Below are 24,239 nucleotides of genomic sequence, written 5' to 3' on the forward strand. Positions count from 1 at the left end.
GGCCAGAGTGTTGGAGCTTCAGCTTTAGCATCAGTCCTTCCAGTGAGTATTCAGGGCTGATTTCCTTTAGAATTGACTGGTTTGATCTCCTCGCAGTCCAAGGACTCTCAAGAGTCTTCTCCAACATCACAGTTCAAAAGCATCAAGCCTTCAAAAGCTTTTATAAATTTGTTTTAAAAGAAACCTTTTTTTAACTGTTTACCTTTTTCAATTTCTTTCAATAATATTTTGTAATTTTCTCTGTAGAAATCTTGTTCATTGCATTAGGTTTATTCCTAGATATTTGATTTCTTTTGATACTGTGGTGGTAAATTAGATCATTTAAAAAATTTCCAGTTACTTGTTGATAAAATGTAGAAATAATGTTGACATTTGAAAACTGAACTTGTACCTAAAGCGTTTGCTCAATTCATTTGTAGATTCTAATAATTTTCATAGATCACTTTAGATTTTCTGGTAACATAGTAATGACATATAGGAGTAATGACAGTTTCATTATTCTCTTTCTAATCCTTATATCTTTTATTTCCTTTTCCTACATTTTAAAAAATGAATGGATGTTTAATTTCTTTATTTTGTTAATGTGGTAAATTACATTAACTGCCTTTTGAATATTAAACCAATCTTATTTTCTTCAAAAATTCTAAATGGTTTATATATCTTTGGATTGTCTTATTAATATTCTATTGAGGAGTCTTGTGTTTGTGTTTGTGGATGAAGTTGACCTGTAAGTTTTCTTTCTTTTAATGCTCTTGTCAGGTTTTGATGTCAAGATCATGGTGGCTTTCAGAAATGATTTGGGAAGAGTTCCCTATTGTTCTATTCTCTAGAATGGTTTTTGTAAGATTGATACTATTTTTTTCGATTTTCTTTTTCAGTCGTTCAATCGTGTCCAACTCTTTCCGACCCCATGGACTGCAGCACGCCAGGCTTCCCTGTCCTTATTGGGAAAGTTATCTCGGTTTGGGTTTTTCTTGTTGAAGGATTTTTAATTACAGATATAAAATCTTTAATATATACTGGATTGTTTTCTATTTATTACATTATTTTAATAAATTTTTTAAAAGAACCCTGCTCATTTAATCTGAATTTTCAAAGCATTTCATATGCCAAATGTTTGTTTATAATAGGGTAATTATTTTTTAACATCTGTAGAAAAATTAAAAGATTTTTGATCATAAGTTTTATCATTCAGGGCTTCCCTGGTGGCTCAGACAGTAAAGAATCTGCCTGCAATGTGGAAGACTGTGGGTTCGATCCCTGGGTTGGATAGAGCTCCTGGAGAAAGGGTTGGCAACCCACTACAATATTCTTGCCTGGAGAATTCCATGAACAGAGGAGCCTGGGGGGGCTATAGTCCATGGGGTTGCAAAGAGTCAGACAACTGAGAAACTAACACTTCACTTTTTCAACTTAGAGATGGAATGGGTTTACTTTTTATCCCCTCAGTTGTAAGGCTTTATAATGCTTTAATCTGATATCCCCATTATTTGCCTGAGGCATCTCACCTCCTCTTGGCTCTTCTCTATTTTTTGTTTCCTAATCATTGCTAATTATTCTTTTTACCCATGTCATACCTTTTGGTTCCTCATAACTTCTCATTTACAGTCCCCAGTGCCTTGTAGCTTCATTCTGCCTTTCTTATCAACCTCTCCTCTGGTTATCAATAGATTGATCCTCTCCATGGTTCTTGGGGCTTCTGCACTGGCTCAGTGGTAAAGAATCTGCCTGCAATGCAGGAGCCACAGGAAACACGGACTCCATCCGTGCATCAGGAAGATCCCCGGAGGAGGGCAAAGCAACCCACTCCAGTATTCTTGCCTGGAAAATCCTATGAACAGAGGGGTCTTGTGGGCTATATACAGTCCGCAGAGGCTCAAAGAAATCAGCCATGACTGAAGTGACTGAGCATGCACGCAGGCACTCCATGGTTCTCAATTTCAACTCCCAAGAGATGATTTGATGAGCCTAGTTTCAGAAGACGTTTATGTCTTCTCTTAGGCTGTTGGTCAGTTAATGGATTGGCTACTCTTGACCAGGCAGGTATTGCCAAGGGCGTTGTGTTCACATAGTAAAGCACGTGGATGCCTAAGGCTGACTCCTCTGTAGAGGACTGCATTTGGATGGTTTCTCTTAGGATATACTTGGCAAGTACTAGAATTGTTTAATACAGGTAAGTTCTAGAAATTTAATCATAGCAATTATTGCAGCTTTTCTGCCTTTTTCACTTTACTCTGGTGAAATGTCAGTGAGTAATTAAATGCTGATAAAACTGATACCTAGAACTTGGTATTATCAATCTCTTTACTATCTATATTAAACTCTATAACTGAAAATATCATGTGCTACCAATTCAGACTAGGCCTTCTGCAGTTAGATGTATAATACCTGTAATTTTCAAGATGAACATATGGAAATTGATAGATTTAAATGTAAGTAATATAAAAGACACTCATAAGCAGATTAATGATTATTTAAAGAGAAAACCATAGGGGTTATCTCATCTAGGTTGATTCTTGTTATTTCCTTTTTTATACTGCGAAACAACCTTGTGCACTGCTGAGAATTCACTGTTCTGTAATATCACAGTTCAAACTGAAGACAGAGAGCTTCTTTCCCTTTGTGATGCTTAATGGGTGACATTTAAATACCACAGCATAATCTTTGCCTAATACATTCCCATTTATGGAATAAATTATAGCTATTATATAGAAGCCCCTCTGGTACAATAAGTGAAATTGCCTTTTAATTTTCTAGGGGGACTCGGAGAGAGTAATGATAATTACTGGACCAAACATGGGTGGAAAAAGCTCGTATATAAAACAGGTTGCACTGATTACTGTCATGGCTCAGGTTGGCTCCTATGTACCTGCAGAGGAAGCAACAATTGGAATTGTGGATGGCATTTTCACAAGGTAAAAACACAAATTCTATTTGAATGTATTTCTGACAATAAATCAAGACCACATTGTCACATGAATTTTCTTATGTACATATTTAATTGAACAGATTTGCTGTGTAGGATTTTGCTATTTAGAATTTAGGAGTTTAAAGAAATCACTTCATCATGAAACTAATATCAGAAGAGACCTAGGAGATCATTTTGTCCGATAGTTTCCAAGTTATTTTTAGTTACTGACCTCTTTCTTTAAAGGAAATCATGTGTAGAAGATCAATCAGAGGTAGAGAGCTTGGAGACTTGGTTTCTAGGCTCTGTAGAGAAGTCTGCTATCCATGTTTTATTGGTGGTCTACCTTCCTTGTTTTATAGATGGGGAACTGAGAACAGACTGGAAAAGGCACTGGCCCCAGATAATTTAATTCATATTCCTTTTTGCTCTAAGGACGTAACATGAGGCTAAGACTTACCCTCAACATATAAACCTAAATTATATGCCATATTTGGAATATAGGTGAAATATCCTGGTCCTATGTGTTAAGATTCATAGTTTAATCTACTTATTCAGATTTATGAGTTCTTAAAGTATTATTTATATTTCCTACACTTAATTTTTAGGAAAAAATAAATATAGTCTATAGCACATAGTCAAAGTATGTCTATAGAGTATCTGATTTATTTTCCTGCTTATTTAATATTTGACCCTTGAACACATCAGAATATATCACATGCTAATGTTCATGTATTTGAATAGACATTAGAATACTTTAAAATTTGGTTTTATATCTAAGAATGAGCAAAAGCAAAGCAGCTTAAATTATGTTTTATGCCATATCACCAGACAGATGTTATTTTGATTTCCATATATTTGTAAATTAACTAGGCCTTCCTGATAGCTCAGTTGGTAAAGAATCCGCCTGCAATGCAGGAGACCTCGGTTCAATTCCTGGGTTGGGAAGATCCCCTGGAGAAGGGATAGGCTACCCACTCCAGTATTCTGGCCTAGGGAATTCCATGGGGTCACAAAGTCCATGGGGTCACAAAGAGTCGGATATGACTATCTTTCACTTTCAAGAAATTTAAAAAATCTTCCTTTAGTTTTAAAAATTATAATTAATTTTCTGTTTCCTAAGAAAAATATACTAGATATTTTATTTTGGTTACGTTATTAGGGAGACTGACAGAGAAATTTTATTAGGAGAAAAAAGATATAAAGAACGGAAAATAAAAAGAAAGAGGAAAAATATCTTGGTCCATGTAAGGTAATTTGTCTGGAAGAAAATCTAGTTAGCAGAATATCAGGAGTATTTTTCTAGACAAGTAATAGAAAAGAAAATAGGTTTTACTTTTCTCATTGAGCAAGCAGGCCTGAAGCAGGGGGCCCCTTCTGGTGCTTTAGTGGCTCTGCAGTTGGGTTGTCTTCTGATAGCTGCAAGATAGTTACTGTGAATCTAGACATCACATTGATATTTGCATGAGGAAAAAGGGGAAAAGGAATACAAAGACTTCAGGAAGTCCATACCTTTTTGGAAGCTTCCCAGAAAGCTTCACTTATATTTCACTAACCAGAACTGTGTCTCATGGCGATAATTATAAGGGAAACAAGTTATGAATTTGATTTTGTCTAGTTTTATAATGGAGTTAGGTAAGGGACAGGATGTTCAGGAATAGATTCAGAAGTAACCAGAAAATAGTTTCTGCCACAAGGAATGAATTCAGTGATAACAACAACTAACCTTTATGATAATAACATATTTATAATATTAATATAATAACATTCTTATCAATGAATAGACACTGTTCTGTGTACATAAAATATTTATATAAAGTGCATTCAGTGAGAGCAAACGTAAGCCTTCTGGAAAAGGACAACACATATTAATTTCAACAAACTTGGGTATTTATCCATTTGTTTTCACTTGTTCATTCATCCAACTTATACTAACTTGACATCTAACATGACAAGCGCTCGGAATACAAAGCAACCATAGTTTCTGTTCCCATGAAATTTACCTGATGGAGAAGATTAGCATAAACCAAAAATCCTATAAAGAAATGTAAAACTACAGATACGACAAGTCTACAAAGATTGTGTAAAGAGGCTGTGACTGCCTGTGGTAATGGGATCTGATCTGGTCAGGAAGGTCAGGGGAAGGCTCCCTTTAGCAAGTGATGTGTGTGTGAAGGAGGAGTTAAATTGAAGAAAGAGCATTTCAGACCAAGGAAGCAGCATGTGCAAAGTTCTTTCACATTAAAAAAAAAACCACATAGACAACAGACTAAATGGTTGCTCTCTAGGGGAGCACGTTTTCAATGAAGACATGAAGAAGAAAATAGGCAAGTTACGCAGAGTGTAGGCCATGTTAGGAGTCTGTGTAAAAGCCGTGGGAAACCACTGAAAGGCTTCGCATGATCACCTCTACACTGGCTGCAATGCAGAAGATATTTGGAGAAAGGACACAGTTGATCAGACCAGTGTTATCAGTAGGCCCTTGCAGTGGCCTTGGTGAGAGGTATCAGTAGTTTGAACTGGGTTTGTAGTGTTAAAGTGAAAGGAGTCATAATTGAAAGGCAGTTAGAAGATAAATCAACAGGACTTGATGATAGGTATGAGGCTGAGATAAATAAGTGGAGTTTTCAGAGATGAGAATAGTTTGTGCATCTGGTTGAAGAATGGTGTCATTTCCTGGAAGAGGATGATTTTTTTTTTTTTTCATGGATCCTGACTTCAGTTTTGTTTTTAATTTTATTGGAGTATAGTTGATTTACAATGTTGTTAGTTTCAGGTGTACAGCAAAGTGCTTCAGTTATGCTGTTGCTGCTGCTAAGTCACTTCAGCCTTGTCCAACTCTGTGCGATCCCATAGACGGCAGCCCACTAGGCTCCTCTGTCCCTGAGATTCTCCAGGCAAGAACACTGGAGTGGGTTGCCATTTCCTTCTGCAGTGCATGAAAGTGAAAAGTGAAAAGTGAGAGGGTAGTCGCTCAGTTGTTCCCAACTCTTAGCGACCCCATGGACTGCAGCCTACCAGGCTCCTCCACCCATGTGATTTTCCAGGCAAGAGTACTGGAGTGGGGTGCCAATGCCTTCTCCGGCTTCAGTTATAGATATACACATGTCCATTCTTTTTCAGATTCTTTAATATAGGTTATTATTGAATATTGAGTAGAGTTCCTTGTACTATATAGTAGATCCTTGTTGGTTATTTATTTTATATATAGTGTGTGTATGTTAATCCCAAGCTCCTAATTTATGTTTCCTGTTTGATAACCATAAGTTTGTTTTTGAAATTTGTGAGACTGTTTCTATTTTGTAAATATGTTCATATGTATCATTAAAAAAAAATTAGATTCTACATATGAGTGATATCTGATAGTTGTCTTCTTCTGCCTGGCTTATTTCACTTAGTATAATAATCTCTAGGTCCATCCATGGTGCTGCAAATGGCTTATTTCATTCTTTTTGATGACTGAGTATTGACTTTATGTCTGTATGTGGTAGGCAGAAACAGTCTTAGACCTTTAGAAAGCTGTCATGTAGTCAGTTGAATAGAAAATTTGAGTTCAGAGGGAGAGAGGAAAGGTAACAATATAGATTTGTTGGGAGACATCTTTGTGTAAGTGGGGAGTGAAATCCTAGGTGTGAATGGGATCTTGTTGGCAGGGAGTATAGTGAAGAAGACAGTGTTCCAAGATTGAGCCTTAGAACTGCCAACATGCCATGGCTGAGTAAGAAGAATAAGCTTGAAAAACCAACAGAGGAGGAGTAACCAGAGAGGTAGGGGGAAAACCCAGGACATCACAGTATCATGGGAGCATGGGGAAGAGTGCTTCAAGGAAGAAGTGGTCCACAGTAGTTGAATGAGATGAAGCTTCAGAAGTCCACCTTGGTTTTAGCAAAATGGATGTGACTAGTGAAAGTGAAGAGGAACTAAAAAGCCTCTTGATGAAAGTGAAAGTGGAGAGTGAAAAAGTTGGCTTAAAGCTCAACATTCAGAAAATGAAGATCATTTCATCCGATCCCATCACTTCATAGGAAATAGATGGGGAAACAGTGGAAACAGTGTCAGACTTTATCTTTGGGGCTCCAAAATCACTGCAGATGGTGATTGCAGCCATGAAATTAAAAGATGCTTACTCCTTGGAAGGAAAGTTATGACCAACCTAGATAGCATATTCAAAAGCAGAGACATTACTTTGCCGACTAAGGTCCATCTAGTCAAGGCTATGGTTTTTCCAGTAGTAATGTGTGGATGTGAGAGTTGGACTATGAAGAAGGCTGAGCGCCGAAGAATTGATGCTTTTGACCTGTGGTGTTGGAGAAGGCTCTTGAGAGTCCCTTAGACTGCAAGGAGATCCAACCAGTCCATTCTGAAGGAGATCAGCCCTGGGATTTCTTTGGAAGGAATGATGCTAAAGCTGAAACTCCAGTACTTTAGCCACCTCATGTGAAGAGTTGACTCATTGGAAAAGACTCTGATGCTGGGAGGGATTGGGGGCAGGAGGAGAAGGGGACGACAGAGGATGAGATGGCTGTATGGCATCACTGACTCGATGGACGTGAAACTGAGTGAACTCCGGGAGTTGGTGATGGACAGGGAGGCCTGGCGTGCTGTGATTCATGGGGTTGCAGAGAGTTGGACATGACTGAGCGACTGAACTGGAACAGGAGTGACCTTTGCAAGAACCATTATGTGTGGGTAGTGGGAGATTATAACTTTAACCCTCCAGTTATAGAGGGTTCGACAGTAAGTGAGAGGTTAGGAAATAGAGTTAGTAGATGACACTGGAGCAGATCGGCTGGGAAGAGGAGGTGAGAAATCCAGTAAGGGACTTGTTTTGTATTTGAGTGGTAACTTGAACATGTTTAAGAGGGATGTACAGTGGGGTATGTTTATGTCCATGAATTTATGATTCTAAAAAAAAGATGCATCGGTCACCTTGGAAGATATTAGAATGAATTCATGATATTTAAAACAAGAAGTCATTAGTCACTTTGGAGAATGAGAATTTAAAGATAAAGGGGAGAATCAAGCAGCTACCATGTCTTTCCAAAAGGATGATGAGAAGAATTTTCCCTTTATAGCACTGTTCCAGCTAGCAAAGAGGGAATAGTGGAATTAGAATATCACCCTCCCCCCCCTTTTTTTCAGTCCCTACTGTCATTATATATCTAGGCAATAATTAGAAATGGCTGCTAATGTCATGAAAAGAGAGACAACCAACATTAGGTAAAAGTTTGTAACACAAGCTATGAATTCAGGGCAAACAAATCAAATCTAAATCTATTTGGATCTCTAGATCTGTCTGAAACAGAGAGAGATACTGGTCTTTTATACTGCATGATTGAGCACAGCTTTAAAACACTGGTTAATTAGCAAACTTGTAACTGTGAATCAGTTAAAGAAGTAAAGAAATAAATAGATTATAAAGATTTAAACACATAAATATGGAACATTCTCTTAATGCTTTACCCTTTAAGTAGCTGTTGTTTCATGGACCTCAGGGTCATGTTTATATTGATAGAAGCAGTCTGCCATGGGCCTGAGTGTCTCTGCATGTACCTGCTAAGTATACCAAGAAAACCCGATTTCTCCCTACCTAGGCTTTTGTCAGAGGTGGACTTGCAGTAAGCAATATTGAGAGAAGAGGTGACATCTCCCCTCAATGAGGAAGCTGGTTTCTGTTTGTTGTACAAGTAGTCAGTCCTCAAGCTCAGAGTTTCTGCTTGATTAACGACCCACTACATGCACAGTATCGGCATCCATGGTGAGCCCTTTGCCTTCTCCCTATGGCACTTAACAGCTGATGCAAACCAACATGAGTAATAAGTCCTTTGTCTCTGATTCAGGATTTTTGTGTCTTTTGACAGCATCCATGAAACGGGTACTGGATTAACTTGACGTAAATAGAATAAAACCCAAGACTTTGGCCAGTTCTGGATGGGTCACCAGGATTCTTTTATCTCTTGATAATATCAGTCTAGACAGCATATTAAAAAACAGAGACATTACTTTGCCAACAAAGGTCCATCTAGTCAAAGGTATGGTCTTTCCAGTAGTCATGTATGAATGTGAGAGTTGGACTATAAAGAAAGCTGAGCGCTGAAGAATTGATGCTTTTGAACTGTGGTGTTGGAGGAGACTCTTGAGAGTCCCTTGGACTGCAAGGACATTCAACCAGTCCATCCTCAGGAGATCAGTCCTGAATATTCATTGGAAGGACTGATGCTGAAGCTGAAGCTCCATTATTTTGGCCACCTGATGTGAAGAGCTGACTCACTAGAAAAGACCCTGATGCTGGGAAGGATTGAAGGCAGGAGGAGAAGGGGATGACAGAGGATAAGATGATTGGATGGCATCACTGACTCAATGGACATGAGTTTGGGTAAACTCTGGGAGCTGGTGATGGACAGGGAGGCCTGGTGTGCTGCAGTCCATGGGGTTGCAAAGAGTCGGACACAACTGAGCAACTGAACTGAACTGGACTGAAGATGGAAGTAGATAGGTTAGTATTGGGAAAGGATGGAAGCTTTAGAGCCAGAAAATGCAGGTTTCCACACAAATTAACCAATTTCCTGACCATGCACTAGTTACTTTACCTAGGGCCTTGAAAGAAGTATGGTGTCCTTTTATTTAAAGAGAATAAAAAGATGTGTTATAATTGAGTACAAATCCCACTTTTCCACTTAACAACTATGTGACCTTTACTAAATTACCTGACTTTTCAGTGTTTCAATTTTATCACCTATAAAAATGGAGATTATACTGTGTTGAGACCAGCTCGACAAGCAAGGTTTCCAAAAGCGCTATACGGTGAGAGAATGAGAAACGAGACACAAGAATTCAGAGAAAAGCGAGGATCAGGGGACCAACACCGCTCCAAGGTGAAGGTGCCGAAACTGAATCCAAGCCAGCTTTATTATACTTTCAGCTGTGAATGAAAGAATATGCGGGGAATTAAACTATAACTCATGTGGCCTTCAGGGCCAAAGAACAAAATGATCATTAACCATTGAGTAATTAGGAAACAGTAATCAATAACAAATAGATAACTAAGACTAATATTCTTATCTATAGATTTTTCCACCAGATACGTAAAACATGTGACTCTGAGACGCCAGTTGAGAAACAGTCTGGGGTTGGTTTTCCAACCCCAGGATCATATCTTGTTTTCAAGATTATGAACTGTTCCCTCTGGACTTGTTCCAAGAGTCTCATGCCTTTTAGCATCCAGTTTATCAATAATTCAGTTCAGTCGCTCAATCATGTTCAACTCTTTGTGACCCCATGAACCACAGCACACCAGGCCTCCCTGTCCATCACCAACTCCTGGAGTCCACCCAAACCCATGTCCACTGAGTTGGTTATGCCATCCAACCATCTCATCTTCTGTTGTCCCGTTCTCCTCCTGCCCTCAATCTTTCCCAGCATCAGGGTCTTTTCCAGTGAGTTAGCTCTTCGCATCAGGTGGCCAAAGTACTGGAGTTTCAGCTTCAGCATCAGTCCTTCCAATGAACACCCAGGTCTGATCTCCTTTAGGATGGACTGGTTGGATCTCCTTGCAGTCCAAGGGACTCTCAAGAGTCTTCTCCAACACCACAGTTCAAAAGCATCAATTCTTTGGCACTCAGCTTTCTTTATAGTCCAACTCTCACATCCATACATGACTATTGGAAAAACCATAGCCTTGACTAGACGGACCTTTGTTGGCAAAGTAATATCTCTGCTTTTTAATATTCTGTCTAGGTTGGTCATAACTTTCCTTCCAAGGAGTAAGCATCTTTTAATTTCATGGCTGCAGTCACCATCTGCAATGATTTTGGAGCCCAGAAAAGTAAAGTCAGCCACTGTTCCCACTGTTTCCCCATCTGTCTGCCATGAAGTGATGGGACTGGATGCCATGATCTTCGTTTTCTGAATGTTGAGCTTTAAGCCAACTTTTTCACTCTCCTCTTTCACCTTCATCAAGAGGCTCTTTAGTTTCTTTTGTAGCACTTCCCAGGGCCTGATTTTCTTTTATTCTTCCTGTTTCCTACAATACTGCTTAAATCATAGATTATTGTGAGAAATAAAAATTAAGTATATAAGCCACCTGGCATATAATAGGTGCTCAGTAAATCTGAGTTTTGTTCCTTCTTCTAGAATCTGTGTCATTAGTATTTTGGATTGTAAAGTCTGGCTTCATGTGTATGTTAGTGTAGCACTCCTTTCCTAAACTTTGCTTCAGGTCTGACACCTATAGAACAAAGGTTTGATAATATCTGCTTTACAGGCTTTGAGAATATTTTTTAAAGGATGTGAAACCACTATGAATTTCTGGTCTTAGTTGTGATCCTTGAAAGACGTTAACCAAATATAACCCCCTTGTCACTTACTCTTTTGAAACTCTCAGGATGTGAAACAGGTAAGAATCATCGACCCAGAGGCTCTAGCCCCACAAAATGGAATGGTGAAAGAGCCATTCCTCTTGTTATTCAAGAAGTAGCTGACACGGTCGGAGAAGGCAATGGCACCCCACCCCAGTACTCTTGCCTGGAAAATCCCACGGACGGAGGAACCTGGTGGGCTGTAGTCCATGGGGTCGCTTAGAGTTGGACATGACTGAGCGACTTCACTTTCACTTTTCACTTTCATGCATTGGAGAAGGAAATGGCAACCCACTCCAGTGTTCTTGCCTGGAGAATCCCAGGAACGGGGGAGCCTGATGGGCTGCCGTCTATGGGGTCGCACAGAGTCGGACATGACTGAAGCGACTTAGCAGCAACAGCAGCAGCAGCTGACACGGTGGGTGTTCACATGAGATGTGAGCTTCTTCTTCCACACTGATGGCATGAAGGTACGCCTGGAGCTCAGGAACCAGGGGAAGCCTTAAGGAACTCGAGTAGTAACCAGTCACTGCATAAGACAACACCTGAGCTGTAAACGTTGCCAACACTAAATTCGTTGTTTCAGTATACAACAGCAAAGTTGCTTCAGTCTTGTCTGATTCTTTGTGATGCTATAGACTGTAGCCCACCCAGGCTGTCTGTTCATGGGATTCTCTAGGCAAGAATACCAGAGTGGATTGCCATGCCCTCCTCCTGGGGATCATCCCGACCCAGAGATCAAACCCATGTCTCTTGTGTTTCCTGCATTGGCAGGCAGGTTCTTTACCACTAGCACCACCTGGGAAGCCCAGTATAGTAGTATTCATTCTGATAACTCCTTTAAACACATTAGTTTATTCAGCTACTTGAAGATACATTTTATAGTTACCTGGTCTTGGTGGACCCATCCAGAGGTAGTATTACATAAAAGAATATTTTTGTTAAAATACATGAAAAAGAGCTGGTTACAGAGCCTGGCATTCGGTATGATTCCACTTTTGTATGAGAAATTATATATGTAAATATATGCAGTGCAAACCATCTAGATAGAAGGCTCTGTTCCAAAATCATTGTCAAGAATATGGCATCATGGTGACTTTTTTCCTTGGGTTTATGAATATATTTTAAATTCTGAAATAAACATGTAATTAAGTAAATACCTCCCCAACACCCCCCCCCCCAATTAAGGGTGCTGCTGCTGCTGCTAAGTCACTTCAGTCGTGTCCGACTCTGTGTGACCCCAGAGATGGCAGCCCACCAGGCTCCCCCGTCCCTGGGATTCTCCAGGCAAGAACACTGGAGTGGGTTGCCATTTCCTTCTCCAATGCATGAAAATGAAAAGTGAAAGTGAAGTCACTCAGTCGTGTCCGACTCTTAGTGACCCCATGGACTGTAGCTTAACAGGCTCCTCCGTCCATGGCATTTTTCCGGGCAAGAGTACTGGAGTGGGTTGCCATTGCGTTTTCCACCAATTTAGGGTAGTATCAGTCAAAATGAGATGTTTCCTAGGAGTCTGCTGAAATGTGTATTTGGTTGTTGTCTGGGAATACTTTTTTCCCAGGGTAAACTTCTCTTCCTAACTCAGTTGCATAGAATTTGGGGTTGAAGCTTTAAAGCTTCCCAACAACATATCAGATCTTATGTTTCCAAAGTTTTAACCAAACCTCTGAGTAGCCCTAGTTCTTCCTACTAGGAATTAATGGCTTTCTGTGAGATCAGTATACCTGGTGTTTTTGATTTTCATAACAGAAACATTGCCATTTGCATTTTTAACTCCTCCCTTTGTGTACATTGGATTCTTTCTAATGGAGCTTTTAAAATATGTTGGTACTGGACCCTAACCTCAGGGGTTCTAATTTGGGGTGGGGTCTGGAAGTTGAATTTTTCATGTGTCCAGATGGTTTTGAAGGTGGCCAAGATTGAGACACGTTTTCCCTAAGCCCTTGCTGGAGAGTTCTGTTGATTAATTATAAAGTTTGCCGACTAAGGTCCTTCTAGTCAAGGCTATGGTTTTTCCTGTGGTCATGTATGGATGTGAGAGTTGGACTGTGAAGAAAGCTGAGCGCCGAGGAATTGATGCTTTTGAACTGTGGTGTTGGAGAAGACTCTTGAGAGTCCCTTGGACTGCTAGGAGATCCAACCAGTCCATTCTGAAGGAGATCAGCCCTGGGATTTCTTTGGAAGGAACAATGCTAAAGCTGAAACTCCAATACTTTGGCCACCTCATGAGAAGAGTTGACTCATTGGAAAAGACTCTGATGCTGGGAGTGATTGGGGGCAGGAGGAGAAGGGGACGACAGAGGATGAGATGGCTGGATGGCATCACGAACTCGATGGACATGAGTCTGAGTGAACTCTGGGAGATGGTGATGAACAGGGAGGCCTGGCGTGCTGCAATTCATGGGACCACAAAGAGTGGACACAACTGAGCGACTGAACTGAACTGAACTGAACAGAAAGTTCTTACGAAACTGTTTGCGATGTAATGGGGTATAAAGTGAAATCTTTACCTTCTCCTCAGGCCAGCATCTATTTATGGTTCTTTATACAATTTTCTGCAAATTTACAAGTATACATAAATCTCTTTTTAAAATGTTAGTGTTAGTCATTTAGTTGTATCCGATTATTTGCAACCCCATGGACTATAACCTGCCAGGCCCCTCTGTCCATGGAATTCTCCAGGCAAGAATACTGGAGTGGGTAGCCATCACCTTCTCCAGGGGATCTTCCCAACCCAGGAATCAAATCCAGGTCTCCTGCATTGTAGGTGGATTCTTTACCATCTGAGCTACCAGGAAAATCCAATTATGTTAATATAAGCATTATTGTTATTTAGCTTGCTTTTATTTCCTAATTTGTGGAGGACCTGAGTTGCCTATCAGTTCACATGGATTAGAATCACGCTGTTATTGGCTGGTGTATATTTGCCGTGCAGAGGTTCCCTGAACTCTTCAGCCTCTGAAAGCTCCATCTGGGATGCACTGCACTGCTCTAGTAGAAAGGGCCCTGTTCCCTATCCATTCCTTGTCCTCACCTTCTGTTCTTGTTACCGTTGGAAAGGAGTCTGTGTGGACCACATTCAGTTGTATCCCTAGGGTTTTAAATTTTTACTAGGGTATGGTTTAATATTATGCCCTCACATTTTTTGTTTATTTATTATGAAATTATTCAGACATATTGCAATCCCCTATGTATCTTTCACTCTCCTGAAGAAATAAAACATTGCCAATACAGCTGAACCCTTAGTTCTCCCTGGTCCCATTCCTCTCCACTCGCTCCAGAGTAACCGCCCTTTTTGAGTCTGTTTTTTACCCCATGAATTTCTCTGTATTTTTATAATATAGGTATGTTTTGAAACAATACACAGAATTATTTGGCATGTTTTTAAACTTCTGTAAGTGGCTTTTCCCCCCTCAGTGTTTTATTTATGAACTTTATTGTTATGGATTCATATAATTCTAGTTCAATTATTTTTCTCTAATTGTGGTAGTCTACTGTATGCATGTACCATAATTTATCCATTTTTCTTTATTAATATCTAATATCCAAATTGGTTGCAAATATCAAAAGTGCTGATACTTGTCTTACACACATGTAGTACACAAGTGAGGCTGCTGATTCTGGACTTTATTTAGCAGTGGGATGGTAGAGTATAAGGAAAGTGCATCTGTCTTGGTCTTCAAGGAGGCTAGACCAGTTTAGAATCCCATCAGCAGTGTGTAAAATTTTTCCTGATGCTTTAAAATGAATTAGAATAAGAATACCCATTTGATGATGTTTCTCTATATTCTCTAAAATTGCTCTTAAAGACATTTTCATTCCTGTTACTTAATGTGTTTTACGTAAAGTACCATCTGATAAATCACTTTTTATTAATGCTAAGGAACTTTTTTCCTTCATGTGCATACACTGCCTGTTTACAAAGAGATTTGAAGCAATTTATTGACCTTCCCTAACAAACCGCCAGGCCTCTTGTTTTCAGCCAATGGCTGCTTCCTCTTTAATTACTTTTTGTGTTGATTGCCAGGAAGGCAAGAGGTAAATTCAAGGCAGAAATGTGGAAACAAATTCAGGGTTTGTTTTTCCCCTTCTCTTCTTACATGGGACCATTTCTCCCATGAGTACTTCTACAGCATGATTCTGAGAACAGATACGTCAGAATCAGAGATTCTTGTTAAAAATGCTACTTTCTCATAAGGCCTGTCACAGACCTATTATATTGGAATCTTTGGCCTGAGACCCTAAATTTAGCATTTTAAAGGCTCATGCTATATTTGCTGTTCAAATTTGAGACTCTGCTGTATGGCTTGTAATATTACTTTCCTATTCATTGAAACTCTTCTGTTATAAATATATTATTATTCCAAATCACTTCAAATCTTTTTCGTGCTCAGTGGAAAAAATACTAAAATCTAACATATATACATAACATGTGGCTCCAGGCTGTATCTTTAAATTGTTTATTTTTGCATTATTAATTGGATATTTACAACACTAGGACTAAATTCATGTTTTGCTTAAATATTTATTGAGTACCTACTATGTGCTGTGTTATAAGAAGACTAAATAAACGCATGAAAAGCTATAAACAAGAGGCTCTGGGATGAATGTTGTAACCTCATATGAATGTTGAATGTTGAACCTTTCTCTGAATAAGAAGCATTTTTTAAAAATAGAATTTTCGCAAACATATTCATTTGGCCATAATTGGTATATTTATATCAGTGTATTGTGATATATATGCTCATCAGTAAAATATTTCTGGACATTTATTTCCAAAGATCATTAACATCTTTGAGTGCATCACTGAATTAAGATCTACTTTTTGTTATCCTGATAAATGCAAACTTAAACTTTATTCAGTGCTTTAGACTCAGTAATTAAGTTTTAGAAAAATGATGAATTATTGTCTAGTTTTAAAACAAAACAATTGGCTTCTCTCAGCATAATTTATGTCTATTTATGACAGTTAAATGTTGGTAGAAAGGGGTATTTACATTAAGTGGCCCCTGCTTAGTAATTTTCATGCCGTGCTCCCCACGTGAACTCTTTCTTATGGCCCTCAGCTTCAGCAATGCTGTGTAACCAGAATAGCTCCAGTGTGTTTATTTTGAGAGAGAATTTGAAGGTAATAGGTCTTCAGATACTTAAATTATCTTAAATGTTTGCTTTTGGCTGTGTGGATGATAACTGGTCTGTTTGCCCAATTTGGTTTAATTCAGGACATATTGATTGAGTACCTACTGTGGAGTATTTATACTTTATTAAAAAATATATATCCTGGTTGAATAGAAAGAAAACATCTTGAGTCAGTATGTGTTTGTCTAGTTGGTAGTGAATACTAGCACTAAAAACCACATTATATTTTACTAAATGAGTGGGCTGTTGAGAATTTTATTCGCATCAGAAATGTTACCTTATGAGTGTCTCTCTGGTTTATTTAGCTCCTATAGCTTTGTCTGCCAAACAGGAGATATCTCACTTCATCTTTTTGATGGGAAGTGGTTGTATGAATTTTATGCTTCAGAGTCACCTGAGGGTTTGAATTGGTTTAATTTTAAGTGTAGATTCCAGGCATGTCCCCGAAATGTAGATTCCCTGGAGATTCAAGTGTTACCAGTATGATGAAGGAGGTTTTGAGACTCTGTAATTAAGAACCCCTGCTTAGGTCTTCTCCTTCTTTAATTGTGTACTTTTTTTTTTTTTTAACTGAGCTATATGAGCTCTTTGTATGTTTTGTAAATTAATCCCTTGTCAATCACATCATGTGCAAATATTTTCTTGTATTCTGTAGGTTGTCTTTTCATTTTGCTTAGTTTCCTTTGTTGTGCAAAAGCTTTTAAGTTTTTAGGTCCTATTTGTTTATTTTTGCTTTTATTTTTGTTACTCTAAGAGATGTATCTAAAAAGATATTGCTGCATTTTATGTCAAAGCGTGTTCTGCCTATGTTTCCCTCTAGGAGTTTTGTAGTGTTTGTTTCTGCATTTAGGTCTTCAACCATTTTGAATTTATTTTGTATATGGTATTGGACTTCCCTGGTGGCTCAGACAGTAAAGCATCTGCCTACGATGCAGGAGACTCAGGTTTGATCCCTGGGTTGGGAAGATCCCCTGTAGAAGGAAATGGCAACCCACTCCAGTATTCTTACTTAGAAAATCCCATAGACAGAGGAGCCTGGTAGGCTACAGTCCGTGGGGTCCCAAAGAGTTGAAAATGACTGAAATGGTATTAGAAAACATTCCAATTTCAGTCTTTTCAATTCTTTTAAATGTAATGGTCCAATTTTCCCAGCACAACTTATTGAAGAGACTAGAGACTGTTTTTTCTCCATTGTGTATTCTTGCTTCCTTTATCATAGATTAATTGACCATAGTAGGTGCGTGGGTTTATTTCTGAGCTTCCTACTGTGTTCCATTGATTACGTATCTGTTTTTGGTGCCAGTACCATACTATTTTTATTACTATAGCTTTGTACTATAATTTAAAGCCAGGTAGCCTGATTCTTCCAGCTCCGTTTTTCTTTCTCAAGATTGCTTTGGCGATTTGGGATCTTTAGTATTTCTATAAAAGTTTAAAAAAATTTTGTTTCAGTTCTGTGAAAAAATGCAGTTAGTAATTTGATAAGGATTACATTGAATCTATAGACATTTCTCCAAAGAAAACATAGAGATAGCCAGCAGGCACATGAAAAAATTCTCGGTCTTGCTAATTATTAGAGAAATGCAGATCAAAACTACAATGAGGTATCACCTCACTCCAGTCAGAATGGCAATCATCAAAAAGTCTACTAATAATAAATGCTGAAGAGGGTGTTAGAAATAAAGGAACCCTCCTACACTGTTGGTGGGAATGTAAATTGGCACTGCCAGTATGGAGAACAATATGGAGTTCTTTACAAAGCTAAAAAATGGAGTTGTCATATGATCCAACAATCCCCCTCCTGGGTGTATATCTGGACAAAGGTATAATTTGGAAAGATATACGCACCCCAGTGTTCATAGCAGCACTATTTACATAGCCAAGACATGGAAGCAACCTAAATGTCCATTGACAGATGACTGGATAAAGATGTGTGTGCACAATGGAATATTACTCAGCCATAGAAAAGAATGAAATAGTGTCATTTGCAGCAACAGGGATGGACCTAGAGATTATCATGCTCAGTGAAGTAAGCCAGACAGAGAAAGAAGAATATCAGATGATACTGTCTATATGTGGAGTCTAAAAAAAAATACAATTGAACTTGTTTACAAAACAGAAACAGACCTGCAGACATAAAAAGCAAATTTATGGTTACCAAAATGGAAAGGAAGAAGGGATAAATTTGGAGGTTGGGATTAACATTTACATACCACTATATATAAAATAGATAACCAGCAAGGACCTACTGTATGGTACTGCTGCTGCTGCTAAGTCGCTTCAGTCGTGTCCGACTCTGTGTGAACCCATAGACAGCAGCCCACCAGGCTCCCCCCATCCCTGGGATTCTCCAGGCAAGAACACTGGAGCGAGTTGCCATGTCCTTCTCCAATGCATGAAAGTGAAAAGTGAAAGTGAAGTCGCTCAGTCGTGTCTGACTCTTAGCGACCCCATGGACTGCAGCCTACCAGGCTCTTCTGGCCATGGGATTTTCCAGGCAAGAGTACTGGAGTGGGGTGCCATTGCCTTCTCTGACTGTATAGTACAGAAATTCTAATAAATATTCTGTGATAACCTGTAAGTGAAAAGAATCTGAAAAAGAATACACACAAACACACATATATCTGAATCATTGTGCTGTACACCTGAAACTAACACAACATTGTAAATCAACTATTTATTGTTGTTTAGTCGCTCAGTTGTGTCTGACTCTTTTGTGACCCCATGGACTGTAGTCCGCCGCACTCTGTCCGTGGAATTTTCTAGGCAAGAATGCTGGGAAATACTACCATTTCCCCCTCCAGGGGATCTTCCCAGCCAGAGATTGAACCCTCATCTCCGTGTCTCCTGCACTGCAGGTGGATTCTTTACCACTGAGCCACTGGGAAGCCCTCTATACTTACATATTTTTAAGTAAAATGTTCTTTAAAAAAGAACCTCTGCAAGTGACTCAGAAACATATCCAGGTTTAGGAGCTATTATTCAGTCTCAATGCTGGACGTTTTACATAAGGGAAAACAGACTGTGATTTGCTTGAGCTCATACAGTTATAACAATGCCTCCTTTGATTGTGTCGGATTCCCCTCTTATTAACTAATACTTATTAATTAATATGGTTAGTTTTTACCCTCATGACTGATTAATCTTATCCTTCCTTTGATGGCTTTAATTGTTTATGTTTTTTTTTTTCACAGAAACTAGAATTAAAGATTTTAAAATTATTTTTAAAAAAAAGAGATAGTTAACTATTTTCCTTTGAATTTCTTGGGACCATCCCCCTGAGTAGACTAGTAGATGTTTTGCCCACTCAGCACACTGAGCTTCTTTAGATAGGAAAGCACCTGTGTCCTTCTTAGGTGGCCTGCATGTGCTTTGTAGGTGGTTCTAGTGGTTGTGATTTCATGTGAGCCCATAAAAGCCTGGCATTCCTGGATTGCTGCCTTGATTCTCAGCATGTCTCCATCGACCCAGAAAGATTGCTGTAGTGGTGTTTTGCTTGGTTATATTTGCAGTTCACTGTCATAGTTGTTATAAATTGACTTTAAATACCATAGTGTGATCTGATTGCAACTGTTAGTAGAAACAGGTAAACTAGAGAAATAAACCTTTTTCTTTTCTATTATAATAATCTCATCGCTGCTAATAAGGTATTTTTGATATTGGTAGAAGAAAGCTGGTTATTTTTCTTGGTAATTACAATCATTTTGCCTTGTCTTAAAGTAATGATACAGTAGAATATAAAGTGTTTTAAATGTATCAGTAGAGTACAAAGTATTTTAATGTATTGTGATTTTTTAAATTAACGTGTTTTTCTGATGACACTTTAAAGGTTGTTCATTGCAAATTTAAAACTTAGAAAAGCTCAAAAAGGAAAAAAATTTAGATCACCTATAATTCCACGACCTGAAAACCATTGTTCTTTAGGTATATGACCTTCCAGGCTTTTAAAAAGTGCACATGTATAGTGGTAAATTATTTGTGATTTCATTCCATTGCTGGGTTAGTTTATGTTTACTTAAATGTGATACAAATCTACTTCACATTTCTTTATACCTTTTAAATGCCATGGTGTATATACAGTTTTCAATATTTGGTAATCATTTTCAGCCTTTTCTCTTCTTAGACTTTAACTTTTTTCCCTTAGACCATCCTTCTTAAAAATTAGAGTATTTTGCTATTCAGGAGATTATTTTCCTTTTGTAAAGTTTATATAATATGCAAGAAAAAAACCCAAGCGAAGATACCAATACTATACAGAATTGTGCAAAGTTTTTAGCAAACTGAAGTGAGTAGAACATCTTCAGTTTCAAAAAGAAGGCAAAATGAGCTAATATAAAAGCCCTTCTGTACAAAACAGAGTGCACATAGAGTGTGATTTCACTTATCTGAGAAACTAGAAGAGGTAAATTGTAGAGACAAGAGCTGAGGGAAGGGGAGATTGGGAAGTTAGTTTTTAAAGAGTTATTTTGAGATCATGAAAAAGTTCTGCTGATGGATAGTAGTGATGACTGTATAGCACTGTGAATGTGCTTAAACTGGATTATACACCTAAAAAGTTAAAATGGTAAATTTTAGTTGTGTGTGTGTGTGCGCGCGTGCATGCTGTTGTTATTTAGTTGCTAGGTCGTGTCCAACTCTTTGTGACCCCACGGACTGTAGCCCATCAGGTGCCTCTGTCCACAAGATTTCTTGGGCAAGGAGTGAGTTGTTGTTTCCCTCTCCAGCGAATCTTCCCAACCCAGGGATTGAACCTGAGTCTGCTGCATTGGCAGGTGAATTCTTTACCACTGAGCTACCTGGAAAGCCATATATATATACACACATATATATATATATATATATATGTATGTATGTAAAATAATATATACTTATGTTATTTTAAAAGCACTTAAAGCATGTCAAAAAATCCTGATGCATACAAATAATCTTTGCCTCTATTTAGCAATTTTGATATTTAAGCTCCAGTTACTTTCTTTCAATATAAAGAATCTTTTTTCCCCCTGTTAATTGTAGTATTTCTCTCATGCTAGCATTTTCCTTTCATAAGGCCCAGAGATTGTGTTTTGAATGGACAGAGGCCCACCCATTTGCTGTAATTTAGAAATGTCTAGAATGTTATTTCAAAATATCAAGACTTCATAAAAACAAACCCTTGTTCAAATTTTCATGAAAGTGTTCTTGGCTTTAGAAACTGATTCAAAAAAGTAGTAATTTCTTTTCTCCATTAATGCTTTATTAAGCTTTGTTGACCTATATAAGGGTTATAGACGAGGAGTGGGTAGGGGATTAGAAAGATTAGTGAGCCTCCACTCCTAAAAATATCAGAGTGATTTTTTTTCCTTAATCACATATCTGTAACCTGTCTACTCAGAGCAAACTCTGAGATGAAACCTAAAGAGTGCATTTTTCATTTTCGCTGCATATGAATACAAATACAGGCAGAATGATAACAATGACATATGTTCTAAAATTGCTTAAATCTCTAATATATTTTAACATTTGAAAAAATTCAGAATCATTGTCCCATAGGATGTCTTGTAAACGCTTGTTGGAGTGATAGAAAATTAGAGACTTTTTGTTAAGGATGCTAAACCCTGCCTTGTTTTAAAAACTTATTTTAGGCAGTTTACTGGGATATATACAAGAGAGCAGGATAATAAGAAAGTATAATGGTATTCAAAGATCAAGGAGAAATTAGCATAGAAACATTAGATAAAGTCACAGTTGCTGTTTGCTATTATTTTAAGATGTTATTCAATTGTTTCCTAGTAACCAAGACTAAAAGGAAAATGTGTTTAGTGATAAAATTCTTTGTCCATCAGAATCGTATAAAGTTATTATATTGCTGAAGTTTATGGGAAAAATTAATTTCTTAAGAAGAGGAATCTCTTAAATTTCTTAGGAGAAGTTAACAGAAAATATTTTTATCAATAAACAGTTGCCACAGTGACAAACACATACTTCCCTAATGACCCCAGTGACTGTTTAATTGCCAGCATTTCTTCATTGTCTGCTGAGTAGCGTTGCTACTTTATCATCAGATGCTGTGGAAAAATGGAGTTATGAAAGATGTGTTGGCTGCTAATAATGCAGTGGCCTTCAGAATGTTCTACAGGGTGTTAATTCTCCCACAGAGCCCCCTCTAGGTGGGAAAGTGAGCCTCATAATGCTGGCTGGGTTCTTGGCCACATCAGTGTTCCTTTTATCTCATCTGCAGAGTGAGTTTCTTTATAAGATTTTATGTGAACAAAGGATTTAACAGGTAAAAAGATATTTGAAAACCACTGGTGTTATAGTAGAGTCGAGACCATTGTTTAATAAAAATACATCCGAGATCCATCCAAACCTGGCCCAGCCTCCTAAAGGACAGAAACCCTGTAATACTGTGAGACATGCTGGTACCGTGGGGTTTTATTTCACACGTTTTGATGCCATGTAGGCTTCCCAGGTGGCACTATTGGTAAAGAATCCACCTGCCAATGCAGGATGCAAGAGACGCACGTTCGATCCCTGGGTCAGGAAGATCCTTTGGAATAGGAAGTGGCAAGCTGCTCCAGTATTTTTGCCTGGAAAGTTCCATGGACAGAGAGGCCTGGAAGGCTACCGTTCATGGGGTTGCGAAGAGTCGGACATGACTGAGCACACACACACAGGTCAATATATAAAGCCACCCACCTATCTGTCTAGAGATTATATTTCATCTAGGCTGCTTGGTATGTTTATGGTTTCTGGTTTTACATTCAACTCTTAAATTTGTATAGATTTATTTTGGAATATGATTTGAGTAAGGACATATCTGTGTTGATATTTTTTTTCCTGAAGCAACCAATTAGCTACCATCTTTTTTTTTTTTGATTGATTGATTGATCATTCACTCTTCCCTCCTGATTTGAAATCTCACCTTATAATATCTTTCCCAAGAGCATTCTACAGTTCCTGCAGTTCCAATGAAACTGTTCTGTTATTGTAATATTTCTAAGAAGTGCTTTATATGTAAACCATTGCATTAAAATATTATCCCATGCTTGCTTGTTATTCTAATTCTTGAATCAAAGACCACCCCCTCCCAGTCATTTGCCCTTATCAGAGCTATTTCATTGTCAGCCAAAGATACGTTTGTTTCATCAGTTCACAGTCAGGAATAAAATAAAGTATCATTAAGTGAGGATCAAACATTAATATTCTGAAGAATTCACTGTGGTTGCAGAGATAGGAAAGTTTAATATTCTTGCTTTATGGTAGGGAATGTATTGGTAAAGTGAACTTTGAAATTGAGGTAAATAACGGAATTTGAACTTTAATAAAGTAACCAGAATGCTCCTAAGTTAGCAACATTTCAGAAATTATGTTTTGTGGTTACTGATTTGAAAATGGGTAAAATCAGCAGCATTTTGAGTAAACCCATATCACTTCCATCAGTTCAGTTCAGTTCAGTCGCTCAGTTGTGTCCGACTCTTTTCGACCCCATGAATCGCAGCACACCAGGCCTCGCTGTCCATCACCATCTCACGGAGTTCACTCAGACTCACGTCCATTGAGTCCGTGATGCCATCCAGCCATCTCATCCTCGGTCATCCCCTTCTCCTCCTGCCCCCATCCCTCCCAGCATCAGAGTCTTTTCCAATGAGTCAACTCTTTGCATGAGGTAGCCAAAGTACTGGAGCTTCAGCTTTAGCATCATTCCTTCCATCAGAGATGTAATTCATTATAGTTTCTAAATGCCACTAGAGCAGTTCTCCTCAGGCTCCACCAGTCTCACATGGGGGGAATTACATTCTGTCTCCTGCCCACTGCAGGGCTCCAATCACAGATTGATGAAGCCTCGGTTTCACCAT

General features: G+C 38.4%; 1 protein-coding gene across 2 annotated transcripts in view; it reads left to right on the top strand.

Moving 5' to 3' along the window:
- The window catches only part of MSH3 (mutS homolog 3), a 194,903-nt gene that overhangs the window by 151,822 nt on the left and 18,842 nt on the right, over positions 1-24,239 (top strand). For both annotated transcript variants that reach the window (XM_069590046.1, XM_069590045.1), the window contains exon 20: positions 2,758-2,915. In XM_069590046.1, coding sequence (XP_069446147.1) covers positions 2,758-2,915 — 158 coding nt within the window. The remainder of the gene's footprint in view (positions 1-2,757; positions 2,916-24,239) is intronic.

This window comes from Ovis canadensis, chromosome 5 (genome assembly GCF_042477335.2).
Source record: "Ovis canadensis isolate MfBH-ARS-UI-01 breed Bighorn chromosome 5, ARS-UI_OviCan_v2, whole genome shotgun sequence".
NCBI classification, from domain to species: Eukaryota; Metazoa; Chordata; class Mammalia; order Artiodactyla; family Bovidae; genus Ovis; species Ovis canadensis.